Source organism: Hemiscyllium ocellatum, chromosome 5 (genome assembly GCF_020745735.1).
Source record: "Hemiscyllium ocellatum isolate sHemOce1 chromosome 5, sHemOce1.pat.X.cur, whole genome shotgun sequence".
Lineage (NCBI taxonomy): Eukaryota > Metazoa > Chordata > Chondrichthyes > Orectolobiformes > Hemiscylliidae > Hemiscyllium > Hemiscyllium ocellatum.
In genome coordinates this window covers 123,142,958-123,162,721 of record NC_083405.1, presented here as the reverse complement: position 1 = coordinate 123,162,721, position 19,764 = coordinate 123,142,958, and the positions used below count along the sequence as shown (strand labels likewise).

General features: G+C 40.5%; 1 protein-coding gene across 5 annotated transcripts in view; it reads right to left on the bottom strand.

Annotated features, from left to right (window-relative positions):
• Positions 1-19,764, bottom strand: part of kmt2ca (lysine (K)-specific methyltransferase 2Ca) — a 590,636-nt gene that overhangs the window by 145,222 nt on the left and 425,650 nt on the right. For all 5 annotated transcript variants that reach the window (XM_060825139.1, XM_060825142.1, XM_060825140.1 and 2 more), the window contains 5 exons: positions 17,637-17,753; positions 15,304-15,405; positions 12,271-12,375; positions 4,561-4,742; positions 3,368-3,532 (listed from right to left, as the gene is read on the bottom strand). In XM_060825139.1, coding sequence (XP_060681122.1) covers positions 3,368-3,532; positions 4,561-4,742; positions 12,271-12,375; positions 15,304-15,405; positions 17,637-17,753 — 671 coding nt within the window. The remainder of the gene's footprint in view (positions 1-3,367; positions 3,533-4,560; positions 4,743-12,270; positions 12,376-15,303; positions 15,406-17,636; positions 17,754-19,764) is intronic.

Genomic DNA, 19,764 nt, shown 5'->3' with positions numbered 1-19,764 from the left:
ATCTGCATTCCTCACTTTTGTCGCACGCAAAATGTGGTCTAACCAATGTTTGAACATGACATTCCTACTTGTTAATTCTAGCCCTGCAGGAAATAAGGCTAACTTTTGCTTCTTTTATTTTTTTAAATGACCTCAAAACCTGTGATACAAGTTTCAGTGATTGGTGCAGTTGTATGCTGAGACCCCTTTATTCCCATCTGGACTTTCACCTTCCAAGAAATAACTAACATCCCTATTTTTTCTACCAAAGTCATAGAGTCAGAGATATCCAGCATGGAAACAGACCCTTCAGTCCAACCAATCCATGTCGACTAGATATCCCAACCCAATCTAATCCCACCTGCCAGCACCCGGCCCATATCCAAACACTTCCTATTCATACATCCAGAGTTGAAAAGTGTGGTGCTGGAAAAGCACAGCAGGCCAGGCAGCATCCGAGGAGCAGGAGAATGACGTTTCAGGCATAAGCCCTTCTTCAGGAATGAGGCTGGTGTGCCAAGCGGGCTGAGATAAAAAGGTGTGTGTGTGTGGGGTGGGGGGTAGTTTGTGGGAGGGGCGCTGGGAATACAATAGGTGAAAGGAGGGGAGGGTGATCGGCCGGAGAGGTCGGGAAGAAGATTGCAGGTCGAGAAGGTGGTGCTGAATCCAGGGGTTGGGACTGAGATAAGGTGGGGGGGGAGGGGAAATGAGGAAGCTGGAGAAATCTACATTCACCCCCACCCTCTCTCCAGCCGATCACCCTCACCTCCTTCCACCTATTTCCCCTCCCCCCCACCTTATCTCAGTCCCAACCCCTGGATTCAGCACCACCTTCTCGACCTGCAATCTTCTTCCCGACCTCTCCGGCCGATCACCCTCCCCTCCTTTCACCTATTGTATTCCCAGCGCCCCTCCCACAAACTACCCCCCACCCCACACACACACACCTTTTTATCTCAGCCCGCTTGGCACACCAGCCTCAATCCTGAAGAAGGGCTTGTGCCCGAAATGTCGATTCTCCTGCTCCTTGGATGCTGCCTGGCCTGCTGTGCTTTTCCAGCATCACACTTTTCAACTCTGGTCTCCAGCATTTGCAGTCCTCACTTTCTCCTATTCATTGACCCATCCAGATGCCTCTTAAATGTTGCAATTGTACCAGCCTCCACCACATCCTCTGGCAGCTCATTCCATACACGTACCACCCTCTGCGTGAAAAAAGTTGCCCCTTAGGTCTCTTTTATATCTTTCCCCGCTCACCCTAAACCTATGCCCTCTAGTTCTGATCAAGATCCTGTTGTAATCTGAAGTAACCCCCTTCGTTGTCACTACACCTCCAATTTTGGTGTCATTTGCAAACTTACTAACTGTATCTCTTTTGCTCACATCCAAATCATTTATGTAAATGACAAAAAGTAGAGGACCCAGCACCGATCATTGTGGCACTCCACTGGTCACAGGCCTTCAGTCTGAAAAACAACCCTCCACCATCACCCTCTGGCTTCTACTTTTGAGCCAGTTCTGTATCCAAATGGCTAGCTCTCCCTGTATTCCATGAGATCTAACCTTACTAATCAGTCTCCCATGGGAAACCTTGTCGAATATCTTACTGAAATCCATATAGATCACATCTACTGCTCTGCCCTCATCAACCTTCTTTGTTACTTCTTCAAAAAACTCAATCAAGGTTGTGAGACATGATTTCCCATACACAAAGCCATGTTGAATATCCCAAATCAGTCCTTGCCTTTCAAAATACATATACATCCTGTTCCTCAGGATTCCCTCCAACAACTTGCCCACCACCGACGTCAGGTTCACCGGTCTATAGTTCCCTGGCTCGTCCTTACCACCCTTCTTAAACAGTGGCACCACGTTTACCAACCTCCAGTCTTTTGGCACCTCACCTGTGTCTATTGATGATACAAATATCTCAGCCAGAGGCCCAGCAATCAGTTCTCCAGCTTCCCACAGAGTTCTAGGGTACACCTGATCAGGTCCTGGGGACTTATCCACCTTTATGTGTTTCAAGACATCCAACACTTCCTCCTCTGTAATCTGGACATTTTGCAAGGTGTCACCATCTCTTTCCCTACAGCCTATATCTTCTATATCCTTTTCCACAGTAAATACTGATGCAAAGTACTCGTTTAGTATCTCCCCCAGTTTCTGTGGCTCCAAACAAAGGCCGCCTTGCTGATCTTTGAGGGGCCATATTCTCTCCCTAGTTACTCCTTTGTCCTTAATGTATTGGTAAAAACCTTTTGGATTCTCCTTAATTCTATTTGCCAGAGCTCTCTCATGTCCCCTTTTTAACCTCCTCTTAAGTATACCCCTACTGCCTTTGTACTTTTCTAAGGATTCACTCGATCGATCCTGTCTATACCTTACATATGCTTCCTTCTTCTTCTTCTTCTTAACCAAACCCTCAATTTCTTTAGTCATCCAGCATTCCCTATACCTACCAGCCTTTTCTTTCACCCAAACAGGAATATACTTTCGCTGCATTCTTATTATCTCATTTCTGAAAGTGTACTATCTCAATATTGTCTGATGTGAACTTCAATTTATTGATACTACTTTATCATTCATTGCAGACATTATCAGTCATAAAGCTTGGGTCTAGTCAAACCTCACTGCTGTTTAAGGATACTCCTAAGTAATTCAACCACAATAACTTCTAAGTCGATGCAGGATTGATAGGTCCGTAAATATACAAACAAACACAGCATATTTTTTGAAATGTTAAAACCCAAAACGCTGTCACTTGTCCTTTCCTCTGAAAATGTACCAATTGATCTGTAGTTTTCTCGTGTTCTTTTAGATTTCCAGCAATTGCAACTTTCCCTTTTATTTTTTTTCTACATTTCTATCACCATTGCAAAAACATTCCATATCAGATTGTTAAGAAATGTCAAAACAAAATGGGTAGTGCCCAAATGTTTCATATAGTTCATTCTAAGATAGTGTCATACACAGTCCATACTAGTTTTCTAATAGAATTCTTTATTAATGCTACGTGTAATTATGATTTGGAGATGCTGGTGTTGGACTGGGGTGTACAAAGTTAAAAATCACAACACCAGGTTATAGTCCAACAGGTTTAATTGGAAGCACACTAGCTTTCGGAGCGACGCTCCTCCATCAGGTGATTGTGGAGGGCTCAATCATAACACAGAATTTTTGCTGTAAATTCTGTGTTACGATCGAGCCCTCCACAATCACCTGATGGAGTGTCGTTCCGAAAAATGTGCTTCCAATTCAACCTGATGGACTATAACCTGGTGTTGTGAGATTTTTAACTCCGTGTAATTAAGTTATGTACCCATTATAATGTTCAGTTTTCCACCTCATACAGTGCATAAGTTAGGAAGACATTGTAGGCGCCCACCTGTCACACTGGCGACATTGTATAATAAGCTCCTCCTCTCTGTAATTCTTATTGCAGACAGGGCAGACAGTCAAGCTGGCACAAGGAGCACACTGTGTATAATTGTTCTGCCATTCACACTTGAAACCAGGTGAGGTTGCCCCACATTGCACACAAGAAACACACCTACAGAACGAAGAAAAAGCAGTTTGTAACACAAAAGTGTAGCTTGACCTGAACAGATACACCTTGAAGAATCTTACAATGCTTCCATGATTAAGGACTGAAAAATGAACATTAAAGAGGCTATATCTCACAGATAAAGCAACAACTTATTCTGTATGTAAAAGAATCATAGTACAAAGAAAGGACACAATTCTTAAGAACGACTGTTACTTCATATTTGAAAAATGGTTTAAGTGAGAATATTCAAACAGTTTTAAGTCAATTGCCATGCAACCAATTCTACTGGCACATAATCATGAAAGAACATTGATGATTAAATACAGATTCACATATATTAATGTTAACAGATAGAAAATTCATAGAAACCCTACAGTGTGGAAACAGGCCATTTGGCCCATCAAGTCCACATCGATTCTCCAAAGAGCATCCCACCCAGACCCATGACACTAACTGTATCCCTGTAATCCCGCATTTTCCATGGTAACCCATCTTGCCTACACGACCCTGGACACTTTGGTCACGTTCAATTGCACAATCATCTAACCCACATCTTTGGAATGTGGGAGAAACTGGAGTATCTGGGGGAAGCCCACGCAAACACGGGGAGAATACACAAACTCCACACAGACAGTCGCCCAAGGCTGGTACTGAACCTGCTGAGAAGCAGTAGTGCTAACCACTGAGCTACTGTGCCACCCTATACAACACCATTTATAAACAGAGACTGACCAAAACTAACCTGCTATTTTTGTTGATCAGGTTATTATACAAGCATATCTTTAAAATATTAACCATATTGCTTTCTTAACATATCCTTTAATATTTCCTTTAATCTCCTTTAATGGTGCTGCCCGACTGACAAAAACAAACTTCTCTTTTTTAATAGTATATTTTCAATTATACCCCAATTAGAATTGTTTCAGGAGAGATGTGCAGGATATTTTTCAAATAAGCAATGTATTGCCTTTTTCTGTTATTGCTTCAACTGTACTTTTGCTAAAATACAAATCTTACTCAATAAAACTTACCACCGGCATTTCCAGCCGCCTTTAGGAACGGTCTGTAAAGGTGGATCCAGGCAATAGGTATGATAGCTGATGTCACAATCGTCGCAGAGAAGTAAACGGCCTGGATCAGAAGCCTTCCCACAGGATTCGCACACTGTACACTCTAGACATCGCCAGCCTTTACTCAGTACCACTTTGGTGATCTGTCCAGGAGGGAAAAAAAATCTCAATGCTTATCCTCCACACCAATGTTATATACAATTGACATCTTAAATCTCTTGACTGATATAGAATGAGAGGGGGTGAGCTGAGCTATGTGCACTTGCAGTCATTCACAAATTAGCTATCCACAGATTACAAACAGCAATTTAAGAACATTTCTATACAACTTATAGCAGAATATATTAGCAAATAAGCTAAGAACAGCTGTTCTATCTAGCAGTTAAAGCTAACAATTGGTTGATCTAATTGACAAAATCAGAATAGTAGCTATGTTCAGAAAAATGCTGTGTGTGAAGAATACTGCCAATGATCATTGAAAATGTTCTAATTAAATAAATAGGAGAAATGCAGTCGAGAATAAACCCAGAGCTACGACATGGTCACACTGAATGTACTGAGTTTGGAAAACACTGTTTCAGGACTTCAATATGGGCGGCACAGTGGTTAGCACTGCTGCCTCACAGCGCCAGAGACCCTGGTTCAATTCCCGCCTCAGGTGTCATGGGCACATTCTCCCCATGTCTGCATGGGTTTCCTCCAGGTGCTCCGGTTTCCTCCCACAGTCCAAAAATGTGCAGATTAGGTGAATTGGCCATGCTAAATTGCCCGTGTTAGGTGAAGGGGTAAATGTAGGGGAATGGGTCTGGGTGGGTTGCGCTTCGGGGGTCGGTGTGGACTTATTGGGCTGAAGGGCCTGTTTCCACACTGTAAGTAATCTAATCTAATCTAATAAGCTACATGAGTGGTACTATATCGTCCAAATCCCTGGTGGTATGGAAACAGTTAATCTTAATCAAGGCAGCAATATGATCAGTGCAATTGAACTGTGGATCCTTTGAACTGTCAAAGACGGTCAAATTATGCTTTAGTACAACTTATCAACTTCTGAAAAGGGAAAAAACAAAAGAAGCCAAGATAAAAAAAAAGTGGAAATTGGTCGTTTTTGGCAAAGAAATGAAAATCAATATATTTGATTACGCAACATTAATTAAACATGTTTTACAACTTTAATGGTAAACGTGCTTTAACTGCATAGTCATACAGCAAGCAAACAGGCCCTTCTGTCCAACTAGTCCATGCCGATCACGTTCCCAAAATAAATCAGCTCCACTTGCCTGCATTTTGCCCATATATCTCCAAACCTTTCCTATTCATGTACTTATCCAAATGTCTTTAAAATGTTGTAACTGTACCTGCATCCACTATCTTCTCTGGCAGTTCATGCCAAATATGAACCTGTGTAAAAACAATGCCCCACATGTCCTTTTTCAAACTTACTCCTCTCACCTTAAAAATATGCTGAGGTTTGAATTCCCCCGCCCTTAGGAAAGGATCCTTGCTATTGACCTTTTCCAAAACCCCCATTCTGAGCAACATCCTGAAGCCTTTCTGAACCTTCTCCAATTTAATAATATCCTTGCTACAGCAGGGCAGCAGAACCGCGCATAGTACTCCAGAAGAGGCCTCACCAACATCAGAAACATAAAGCCTCTGAACTCTTGTTATAACATTTCTGAAAACCTCTCACTTTTCAGCCATCTCTTGACCTGCGAAAGTCTGCTCCAAACAACTTTTGAAAGTTCTTGTTTCATAACATTAAAATTTGTCTTACTCTAATTAAGAACTTTAACTTTTAAGAAAGGACTATCCTTTACCATAACTATTTTAAAAGCAATACAAATATGAGCCCTAGTCTCAAAGTGTTCCCTACTAACACTTCAGGCACTTGACCTTCTCTTGGAGGAAAAAAGCAGAGCAAGCGTCGCTTGTGCTCTCGCTGTACATTTACATATTGATAAAGAATATTTTCTGTAACACACTTAAACTCCTCACCATCCAAGCCTTTTCAACTATGGCAGTCCCAGTCAATGTCTGGAAAATTAAAACTCTCTATTCTTACACAGAATTTTCTATATATTTGCTCCCAAGTTTCTCTATGACTCTTTGTTTTTTGGGGGGCGGGGGGGGGGGGGGGGGGGGGGGGGGGGGGGGAAGAAGGGGGTGAAGTTTCCTGTCGCACAATCCTATCAAGGTGATGTCCCTGTTTTATTTCCAATTCCTACCCATATAGTTGCACTGGATAATCCTCAGAAATATCCTAAGTACAATAGTGTTTTCCTTAATCAAAAATGCCTTCCTTCCTTTCCTTCCAATAGCACCTAAAACCCAGACTATTGAGCTGATAGTCCTGTCCTTCCCTCAGCTTACCTTCTGTAATAGCTATGACATCCCAGTCCCATGTTCCCATATATGGCCAGAGTTCATCAACCTCACCAGTAAGATCTTTTGCACTGAAATCAATGCAATTTAATTCTTTAGTTACCTCGTTCTCTATCTTGTTGTCTATCTTTGCTAACTAAGTTACTCTTTGCTGATTCAGAACCATCCACAACTGTCTTTCTATTTTTAGTGCTACTCAGGAACTCCATTCCCCTTCTCTACTAGTTTAATATAACTAGCAAATCTCCCTGCCAGGATATTGGTCCCTTTCCAGTTCAGATGAAACACATTCCTTTGAAATTGTCTTTTCTGTCCCAATGATCCACAAGTCTAAATCCTTGCACATTCCACCACCATCTCTTCAGTCACTGATTTATCTGCTCTATCTTTTCACTCCTACTCTTATTAGGACAAGGCCCCGGAAGTAAACCAGAGATTACTATCTTTGAGGGTTTGTTTAGCCCTATATTCACTCTGCAAAGCCTTAACCTTCTCCCTAAGATGTTCTTACTATGTGGACAACAAGTTCCAGCTTCTCACTCTCCCCTTTGACAATGTGCTTCAACCATTTTGAGACATGCTTAACCGTGGCACCAGGAACTATTCTAAATTCACACTCACGGCTGCAGAATCTCCTGTCTGTGTAAAAGCAAATAGGCTAATTATGCAGTAAAAGGTAAAGTTGCCAACTATACCAGGGCATAGCGCTGCTGTCTCAAGAGAGAGACATGACTTACAATGGTTTCACTTGACGGTTATCCTGCCTCAGGCAAGGGAAGGGGTTGAGAGAGTAAATTCGTCACAGTAATCTCAGCCAGTGCAGAAATTGAACCCATGCTGTTATCATCACTCCGCATTGCAAAAATTATGCATTACCTTTAAAGCTAACAAAACTATAAAGGATTGAGTTGATAAAGTCTTTATGAGGCCTATATTCTTGTGTATCTCATATTCAACTCTGTACTGACAATATACTGCAAAGACTCTAATGTAAATTGAATTTCCAAGTTCTTTTAGGAAAAAGGTTAACGGTTACACAATATCTTTGAGGGACTTCTAACTAGGACATATATGCCAACACACCTAATCTAGATCTCAAAATAAACCACAAGGTAATTGAGGAAGCAGTGCCAATGCCAGCTACTTGCTTTCTCTCTATTTTCTTTTTAAGGAGATTCCCCTAACCTCCAATAGACTCTCTTGACATTGGCTGAGCCTGGGATGTTAGTGCTATTAAAATGGAAAGAAAGGAAGGAAGGGCGAGGCTCTGCTGTTCAAAAATGTCATGCTGACAGCTTTGAGTCCTTCAACTAGACTTCAGTGCACAAAAACTGCATTGTGTTCATATTTGCAAGATCCCACTGACAAAGATGATATGGTCACCCATTTAGGTAAAGTTCTCTGTGGAAGATGGTCCCTGCATCCAATTTCCATGTACATAGTGTTTTACTGGTTTTCTCCATCCTGTTACTATCCCTCCTCAAAAATGCACAGTCTATATTTTTCCTATCTTAACTGGCAATTCGAAACTGGACGAAATTTGCCAAGTGTAACTTTTTCAATAATTAATGATTGGAGGCTTTCGCTAGATCTGTAAAGATTTGGGGCTGAACAAATATGCCTTTGATCTTTGGAAAAAAAACACCAACTTTTATCTGAAGTACATTTAAAACTATCGGGTTCTTTAAGCCAAAAACCTTGCCATCAGCTTTTACACAAAAACAAATTTTATATGCAATTTGTAAAAGGCATTTCTGCAAGGTGATATCAGAACAGTGATATCTGTGGTCCAATGAAGACACTTTAGCACTTACAAGTATGATACTAACTGAATGATTAATTCCCCCAGGGTACTAATCAGGGGTGCTTTGGAAAAGCAAAGTTTTGTCCAGGAATCTTTATGCCTCTTGATTTTGGCACTTACAGGTTGGAATGAATGCTGTTGACCAAGATGCAAGTAGTACAATTACTGACATAGGTTGGCTTATAAATTCTCAGACATCTAAACAAAAAAAAATTTTGAAGCTGGATTGCACTTGAATTGGTATATCAGAGATTAAAGACGGGATTGGAATTTAAGTGACCTACAGCAGTAGAGAACTTGTATTGAAGGAGACCATTCAGCTTATTCTCTCTCTGCTGGCTCTTTAAAAACAGCAATTTAAAAGAGCAATCAAAAATAAGTTTCACTGCCTTCCTCTCTTTCTTAGCCATGTAATCCTCCTGTATCAAACTTTTATCAAAATTCCACTCTTTCATAACTTTAAACACTTTCGTAAGAAGTTTTTAAAGGAAGAGCTTATAGTCAAATTATAGTAATCAGCACTGCACGTATTGGCTGTCTAAGAGAAGCATGTGAACCTTTTTATCAACTTGTTTCACTAGACTGGTCTATGTGCAATACAGTAGATAATTACATGGGGCATGCAATGGATGGGCACCTTTAATGGACAATGCTATTTTGAATAATTTCACCTCTTCTGTCAGATTGTGATTCAGAATTAGTTCCAATTGCAGGCAACACATCTAGTTTAATTTTCTCTACATTACTCAGGTATCAGGGTCTTAGCACAAGTAGCAAACATCAAATGTTGATCATAAACTAAAGTTCACCAAAGAGCCTAAGACAGCACCTTCCAAACCCACAACCACTTACATCTAGAAGGACAAGAGCAACAGGTACTCGAGAACACCACCCTCCAAGCCACTTACCACCCTGACTTGGAAACTTACCGCCATTCTTTCACAGTTGTTGGACCAAAATCCTGGAATTCTCTCCCTACTAGCATTGTGGGTCAACCTACAGCAAGTAGACTGCAGCTGTCCACCACCTTCTTCATAACAATTCGGATGGGCTGGCCAGCCAGTGACGCCCAAGTCCCACAAATGAATAAATAAAAAGTATACTTCTTGAGAAGGGACTATTTCTTCACCTCAGTTACCAAGAACATATATGGACAGTGAGGGTATAAGGGAAATTAAAATACAAGTTTCTAAATATGTATATAGTCAAAATGTATGGATTACACTTTGGACACGAAGTGCAGGATCTGGAAAGTTAGGACTGGCCTCTTTGGAAAAGTGAAGGTTGAAATACAACCCAAGAGGTTTTCAAGGAAAAATGATTTTGACAGACTTAATAGACATTTCCTCCAGCAAATGGCTTTTACTTGGAGAGCACAGACTCAAAAACTTGGTAAAACGTAAGTTGCAAGAAATTGCTTCAGAGTTCAGATCTTCCTGCTTAACTCATTCAAAGAATTTGGTCACCATTGGCCCAGCTCCAATTGTCCTTAAGAAGCAAGTCACCTTCTTGAGGTGCTGGCATTCTATTTATACTTTGGGATAACGGTTCAGTGGAACTGTGTGGTTTGCAGGATACTTTGGAGTAAAGAGCCAGCCATGTTTACCATTAGTCAGAAGTCTGGAGTCATGCACAAAACAGACATTAGTGACCCAGATTGGTTTTTCATGACAATTTGTCATCATTATCGATACAAGCTTTATAATTCTAGATTTATTAAACTAACTTAATTTGAATTTCTAGCTGCTGTGAGGTTTCAACTTACATCACCAGAATCTCACTCCAGCTTCTGCATGTCTGTTGAGTAACACAACCACAAAGTACAAGTGCAGTAATTGAAGCAGAGATGCTTGTGGTCATGGAATATTTTGGTTTCTTATTCTCTCATGGAATGTGGTTGCCCCTGGTTGGACTACCATTATTGCCTTATTTGCCCTTGTGAAGATGGTTGCGAGCTGCCTTTTTGAACTGCTGCAGTCCACGTGCTGTAGGCTGACCCACAAAGAGGGAATTCCAGGCATTTGACCCAGTGACACTGAAGGATTAGCAATATATTTCCAAGTCAGGATTGTGTGGGGCTTGGAAAAGAACTTGTACATAGTAGCGTTCCCATGTATCTGCACCCTTGTGCTTCTAGATGGAAATGGCCATGAGTTTGGAAGGTGCCACCTATGGTTCTTTATTTGGAGTTTACCTTTTAGGATAGTCCACATTATTGCTACTGAATGTTGGTGCCAACCACCAGGCTACCTCATCCCAGATGGTGTTAAGCTTTTCAAGTATTGCAGGAGCTACACTCATCAGACAAATGGGGAATATTCTATGCTGATTTGCACCTTATAGTTAATGAACAGGATTTGGGGAGTCAGGAGATGAGTTACTCACTGCAGAGACTTGAGCCTCTGATCTGCACTTGTAGCCACTGTATTTATTTTGCAAGACCAGTTGAGTTTCTGGACAATAATAAGCACCAGGATACTGGTAGTGGGGAAAACGATTGATGGTAACTCTATGGAATGTCAAGGGGTGGTGGTTAGATTATCTCTTATTGGAAATAGTCATTAGTTGGCGTTTGTGTGCACGAATATTATTTGCCACTTTTCAGCTTAAGCCTGGATATTGTCCAGATCTTGTTTCAATGGAACATGGACTGCTTCAGTACCTGAGGAGTTGCCAATGATGCTGAACATTTTATTGATAACTGCACACTTACCCAATTGTGACCTTGTGAAGGAAGGAGATCATTGATTAAGTAGCTGAGGATGGCTGGGCCAAGGACACTATCCCGAAAAACTGCTGCAGAGATTCCTGGAGCTAGATGAATGACCTCCAACAAACCCAACTATTTCCAGATCAACTCCAACTCTAGCGTATTTTGCATCAACTCTCACTGATTCCAATTTTCCTACACAATCCACACACAATCAAATATAGTCTTGATGTCAAAGGCTGTCACTCTCAACTCACCTCTGAAATTCAGCACTTGTTTGAATGGAAGCTGAAATGAGGCCAGGATCTCAAAAGCCATTGTGGTACCTAAGCTGTGTGTCAAGTGCTGCTCGAAAGCACTGTTTATGACAGCTTCCATCACTTTATGATGATTGCAAGTTGGCTAATGGGACAGTAATTGGCTGGGTTGGACTTGTCCTGCTTTTTGTGAACAGGATGTATCTGGACAATTTTCCACATTGTTGAATAGGCACTAGTGTTGGACCTATATGGCAAGTTCTGGAGCACATATCTTCAGTTCTCTTGCCAGAACATAGTTAGAGCTTATTACTTTTGCAGTATCCAGTGCAATCTCTAATCATTTCTTGATATCATGTATAGTGAACTGAAGTGGCTATTATCTCTGATGCTGGGAGCCACCGGAGGACGACAAGTTGGATTATCCATTCAGCACTTCTAGCTGTAGATTTTTGCGAATGTTTCAGCTTCATATTTACAATCGAAGATCCATCTTCTGAAGCAAAAATAACTCTTACCTTAATACTGACACAGTAGGGATGATAACACTGGCCACACTGAGAGCAAACAAGTAGTCGGCCTTCTGAACCTTTCCCAAAGCTTCCACAAACAACACACATATCCTGAAATTAAATTGATCAACAGGTCAAACATTGCCTATCTATTTTTCCTTTCAGAGAGGAAAGAATCAAATAAAACTTGTACTTTCAATTTATTCAGAGGATTTAAAAAGATTAAAATGTCATGATGGTGGTTAAGTGATTGATAACCTTCATATTCCTCCTGCTCAACAGCTGTAAAATGCCACAAAAACCAATCTGTTGACTTGATCAGAGTTACCCTCTTAAACACCCAACAGTCCAACATCTTTTTCCTTAATGTATTTCAAATATTTATTTAGAATTTTATCTTGCATTTAGGGTGCTTTACAACTGTAAACTGATAAATGCTGCAAATTACTGTAGCAAAGACCCTATCATTGGCTCTGTTTTATTAGTGATTATAATCAACTCTTTAGTGTTGTAGAGTTAAGTCAAACTTGAGCTTCCACTATTTTTAACCAGTGTTTAAAGGACACGTGGATGAGGGTAAAGCAGTTGATGTGGTGTATATGGATTTCAATAAAACGTTTGATAAGGTTCCCCACGGTAGGCTATTGCACAAATTACATAGGCATGGGATTGAGTGTGATTTAGTGGCTTGGATCAGAAGTTCGCTAGCTGAAAGACGACATGGGGTGGTGGTTGATAGGAAATGTTTATCCTGGAGTTCAGTTACTAGTGATGCATTTTATAAATGGCCTAGATGAGGGCGTAGAAGGATGGCTTAGTAAATTTGCGGATGACACTCAGGTTGGTGGAGTTACGGATAGCGTCAAAGGATGTTATGGGTTACAGAGGGATACAGATAAGCTGCAGAGCTGGGTCCCGAGTCGGGAAATGGAGTTTAATGCGGAAAAGTGTGAGGTAATTCACTTTGGAAAGGTCAACAGGAATGTAGAGTACTGGGCTAATGGTAAGATTCTTGGTAGTTTGGATGAACAGTCACCCAGGTTGATAGAGTTATTAAGGCGGCATACAGTGTGTTAGCTTTTATTAGTAGAAGTTTGAGTTTTGGAACAATGAGATCATGCTGAAGCTGCACAAAACTCTGGTGCGGCTGCACTTGGAGTATTGTGAACAGTTCTGGTTACCACATTATAAGGATGTGGAAGCTTTGGAAAGGGTTCAGAGGAGATTTATGAGAATTTGCTTGGTATGGAGGAAAGGTCTTATGAGGAAAGGCTGAGGGACTTGAGGCTGTTTTCATTAGAGAGATGGTGGTTGAGAGGTGACTTAATTGAGACATATAAGATAATCAGAGGGTTAGATAGGGTGACCAGTGAGTGCCTTTTTCCTTGGATGGCGAAGGAGACAGCTTTAAATTGAGGGGCGACAGATATAGGACAGATGTCAGGCTAGCACGAGGAGACAGCTTTAAATTGAGGGGCGATAGATATAGGACAGAAGTCAGGGGTAGTTTATTTACTCAGAGTAGTAGTGGCATGGAATGGCCTGCTTGCAATAGTAGACTTGCCAACTTTAAGGGCATTTAAATAGTGATTGTATAGACATATGGACGAAAATGGAATAGTGTAGGTTAGATCAGATGAGCTTCCTGAAAGTCCAGACCCTTCAGCCCAACAAGTCCACACCGACCCTCTGAAGAGTAACCCACCTCTACCATTTCCTCTGCCCTATATTTACCCCTGACTAATGCAACCAACACTTGGGCTGCAGATTAGTTCCATAAGTTGGTGCAACATCGAGGGCCGAAGAGCTTGTATTGCGCTCTAATGTTCTATCCTAGTCTTTGTTTCCATGTTCTTATCATGAAGACATAGGTTTATGGTTATCAAATAAGCTGCAATCCATTTTTGTCACATGCAAAACTTAAGTTTTTTTAAAGTTATTGGGGATTGCACTTTGTAATCTGGCTTCCATTAAAAATATAAACCATGGCCACGTTACATAAAAACCAAAGAGAATGTAAAATATTCAACGTTCATTTGTTCATCATTTTTTCACATTATAAATTTGTCATGCTCTTGCCCATTCATTTAATTTATGACATTTTGCAGGTCATTTGCCTCCTCCTCGCACTTACCCTGTCACCTAACTTGGCACCAGTAGATAACTTGAATACGTGACATTCTGTTGCCTCAACTGAGTCATAGTTTCCATGTACAGCATGGAAAAAGACCATACAGTCTAACTTGCCCATACCCACTAGATATCTTAAATTAATCTAATCCCGTATGTCAGCATTTGGCCCATATCCCTCTAAACTCTTCTTATTCATGTATTCATCCATTTACTCTATAATGTTAGCCCTCAACCTTCAACGTTCCAGGGATAACAGCCCCAGTCTGTTCAGCCTCCCCAAATAGCTCAAAGCCTCCAACCCTGGCAACATCCTTGTAAATCTTTTCTGAACCCATTCAAGTTTCACAAAATCCTTCCAATAAGAGGGAGACCAGAATTGCACACACTATTCCAAAAGTGGCCTAACCAATGTCCTGTACAGCTGCAACAAGACTTCCCAACTCCTACACTCAATGCTTTAACCAATAAAGGGAAGCATACCAAACGCCTTCTTCATTACCCTATCTACCAGTGACTCCACTTTCAAGGAGCAATGAACCTGCACTCCAAAGTTTCTTTGTTCAGCAACACTCCCCTGGACCTTACCATTAAGTGCATAAGTCCTGCTAAGATTTGCCTTTCCAAAATGCAGCACCTCAGATTTATTCAAATTAAACTCTGCCACTGATCATAAACTGTCAATAACCAAGGCCAAGGCATATAGTCTTTCAGTACCATCACAGGCTCAAAGTCTGCCATTGAAAAAGTGACCATTTAGCCCTATTCTGTTAACAAATCCTCAATCCATGAACATATTTGCCCAAGTCCCAGAAGCCCTAATTTTTAAGACTACATTGTAGACTGTTATAGTTAAAAAGATTTCTGCTAATCCAATAATTTATTATTTAAACTGAGGACATTCCTTACCTGTTTCAAAGTAAATTTGTCACTTGTAGAGAACAAAACAACAGTGTTATGCATTGAGTTTTCATCCTCATCCTTATTGACCGTCATTTCCATGGCACCAACCTACAACGGAATGTGCACAATTACTACTAGTCATCTTTTCTGATTTAAACAAAAACTCATTTATCTTTAAAACACAAAGTGAAAAGTACCCAGTGACCTTTCTTAGCATGGTGTTACTCCAGAACATGCTTCAAACAGTGCAGGTAAATTGCTGTTTTATTAAATCTAAACATGTTGAATATTTGTATATCAATAGGACTGTCATGATCCCTTGCAAGAGCAACCTCTTGAAACTCCTCTTGCAATGACCCTTTTAAGGAAATTATCCCATCAGCTAGCAATCCAATGTTCTGCTATATCATAGCCTCAATCAAATGGAAGTCCAAAGTCATGCTGGATCATTCCTGATCTATAAGACCCACTGCACCCCATCCCTCAGTAGCAACTTCTTTGATTATTCATAGGTGGGATATCAACATCATTGGTTGACCAGCATTTATTGCCCATTCCTAGTAGCCCTTGAGAAGGTAGTGCTGAGAGGCCTTTTTAAGCCATTCCAGTTCACATGCTGGAGGTTTATCCACAATGCCCTTAGGAAGTAGTTCCAGGATTTTGACCACAGCTATGGAAAGACAGTATATTCCCAAGTCAGGATGGTGAGTGGCTTGGAGGGGACTTGCAGTGGTGTTCCCATATAGCTGCAGCTCTTGTCCTTTTAGATGGAAATTATTGTGCACTTGGAAAGTGCCATCTAAGGATCTTGGTAGGGTTTTGCAGTGCATCTTGTAGAGAGTACACATTGGTGGTGGTGAGACTGGATGTTTGTGCATGTAGTGCAAATCAAGCGGCTACTCTGTCCTGGATGGCATCAAATTTGAGTGTTGTTGAGCTGCACCCATCCAGGCATCACACTCCTGACTTGTGCCTTAGACAGGATGCAACAGCTATGAAACAGTTTTTTGCTTATGAGCATTCAACAACTAATCAAAATTATTTTCCTAATGCTGTCTTAGCTAAACTAGGAGCAATTCCAGACCAGCCCAAATCTAGACCAGACCTTGCCAAATCTCTCTCAGATCTATGTTGTCAGTAGAGGCTGCTGAGCAATAACTTTCACCAAACCGCTCATTTCACTGGAGTAAGACCAGTTAAACCAACATGGACAAGGAATTAAAGCTTTACAGGATTGTATGGTCCCAGCACTGAATGCAGTTAATTAGATCACTCACTGGCAGCTCCTATTGTTTATCAATCATCTCTGAACAAGATATCAGGTTTCTTTGCAAAGTTTTGCTGCTAATTCCAGGATCTATTACATTTTGATCAAAACATTTTTATTTAAAATCAGGATATACTACTTTGGTGAGTAGAAGCTCATAAGATAAAAATCACTCCAAGACCTGAATGATACCTCATTTTCGAGTGAAGGTTTGCATATATAATCTTAAATTAATTATTTTCTGTTGTTTTTAATCAATCATTCTTTTATTTTGTTTTTTCCTTGTTTCCAATGGGGCCTTCTGACATTAAACTTGTCTTGGAGACATACAAATCTTTAAATAATTCTGCAAAGAAAAATTCTGCAATGTCATGCTTTCAAGATGCTTATTACAACAAGTCAATCCATTAGTTAAGGATTCTTGAAACTCCCCTAAGTGATGGCTCTTAAATAAATCAGAAGAAACAAAGGTAGCAAAACAATTTTTCACATAAATGATTTTACTAAACCAGGTAAAAATGGGGAGAGAAAGCATTTGCAAGATGAGAATTCACTCCTTATTTAGCTGTACTATAAAAAGGATAATGATTCCACTTCCATCATTTCAGTATATTAGTGGGAAATTCAGCATTTTAAACTCAATTGGGGGAGGAGTACCATAAAAGGTATTTAATAAATGGACTGATAACACTGGATAATTATAAAACAAAATGTCTGTAAAGTACTTATTTGTCAAAGGACATTCTTCCTTTGCACTCACCTGTCTGGTGGAAAAGCAACATTTCAGAGTCTATAAAATCCATAGAAGCTCCAGCAGAGTGAAGTCAAGTGATAATATTACAAACATGCTAACAGTAGCCAGAGAACATTAAAACCAAAAAGCAGAATGTAGTAGTACACACACAATTGACAGAGCCAATAAAATGCCTTCCTACCAGGATCAACACGACAACTAACTAGTTACATCAGATAATCATCGGTAATATGAAAATAGTTCAACTGGAACAATAATTTCCCTTTAGATAATTAAAGTCCATATCCAAATGGAGAAATAGAAATGGTGTACACTTACTCCTGGTGTTATAGCAGCACCAATACCATTTTTCAATTTCGACCTGCCTCTAACTCCCCGTCCAGAGTGTCCTGTACCACGTGGTCTCTTCTTCCCAGGAAAGCCAGCACCACGACCCTATTGAAAACAATACTTCAGAAAAGTCTTGTTTTGAATACAATGTACCCCTATATTTCTCAAGGCTATTAACAACTTGCATTTATGTATAAGTCATCAAAACAATAAAGCAAACTCATGTTACATAGGGGCATTATATACCACAGTAAAGATACTGAGCAATAAAAACAAACTATCAGGTAAGATGACCTGAAGCTTCAAACAGGTGGGAATGAAGGAGTGTATTAAATAGTACAAGGTGAGACAGAGATGTGGCAAGATTCAAGGAGGCAACTGCAGAGCGTGTGGCTTTGTCATCTGAATGCATGGCTACCAATAATGAGGCAATTACAATTGAGAGTATACAAGTGGTTAGAACCAGAGGAACACAAGTAATTCAGTGTTACAGACCAGATGAAGTTAGAGTTAAGGAGGGATCTGGATCAAGAGGGATCTGAAAACAAATAATACTAAAATTGAGGAATTGTTTAAAAAAAAGGCTATAATGGGGCAACAAGAAAACCAAGGTGAATGGGATTTAGTGCAAATTGAGATATGGATAAATTTTGAATCACCACAAATTTACTGAAGGTACAATGTGGGAGCTGAAAATGTGTTGCTGGAAAAGCTCAGCAGGTCAGGCAGCATCCAAGGGGCAGGAAATTCGACGTTTCGGGCAAAAGCCCTTCATCTTGACATTCTTTCATGACATGAGTCTTGCAGACAAGGGGATGCCAGCAAAGACTGCATTGGGCATTAAGTATGAAGGGAACAACATATGATGAAAACAAAAAGTGGCTGGGAATGGGCAGTAAAAGTGTCTACAAGGACAGAGATATCAATGGTTGTTACTTTGGTGGAGAGGGTTGATGACAGCAAATTTGAAGGGGATAGGAACAGAACCTCAAGAGTAATTTTTCATGTTAGCTTACAAAGGAGCTAGGTAGAAGAGTTCAGTGGTTAGCGGTTTAGACGGAGTGGGATCATTAACGCCTACCCTCCATTCACTTTGCAATATGCAAAAATGACAAATGTTTCTGTAATACTGAAAAGGATATATTTTTAAAGAAGTAAACAATCACACACTGTAATGTCACTGAACTAGTTTTTCAGAGCAATAGTGCCCAGATAACACCATGGCAGCTGGTGTAATTTTAAAATAATTAATAAATTTGCACTATAAAATTAGTCTTAGAAATGACGACTGTGACAACAATTACCAATATCATTACCAGACTAATTGGGTTCATGGATGTTATTTAGAGAAGGGAGAAGCTGATGCTTGCTTGACCTAGTAACTCCACACCCACAGTGATGTGGCGCATTTTTATCGGGTTCTTAAAAATCTGTTCATACAGGGTGGATGCTACTGGCCAGGCCAGCATTTATTGCCCACCCCTAATTACCCAGACAGTATTAAGAGCCAAACACAATGATGAGTCACATGTGGGCCAGACCAGGTAAGGATGTCAGACTTCTTTCCCCAGAGGACAAGTAAATCTGATGAACTTTTATGAAAATCAACAGTCAGGTTTACTTTTATCCCAAATTCTTAATGAATTCAAATTTTACCAAATAGCCTGCTTCTCTAACATTAGCCAGTCTACTGACATTACACTACTCAACCAACTCCCCCTGATTCACTTTAAGAACAATCAGGGATGGGCACCAGACTTCAGCCTTGTCTGCAAGACTCATGACATGAAAGAATGTCAAAAATAATGAAGTAGCAAACATTTTGGATAAAAACTATCAAAAAAATGCTGTTATCTGCTTTTATTACCACCTATTTCATGAAAATATTTTATTAGATTAGATTAGATTACTTAGTGTGGAAACAGGCCCTTCGGCCCAACAAGTCCACACTGACCCGCCGAAGCGCAACCCACCCATACCCCTACATTTACCCCTTACCTAACACTACGGGCAATTTAGCATGGCCAATTCACCTGACCCGCACATCTTTGGGCTGTGGGAGAAAACCCGAGCACCCGGAGGAAACTCACGCAGACACAGGGAGAACGCGCAAACT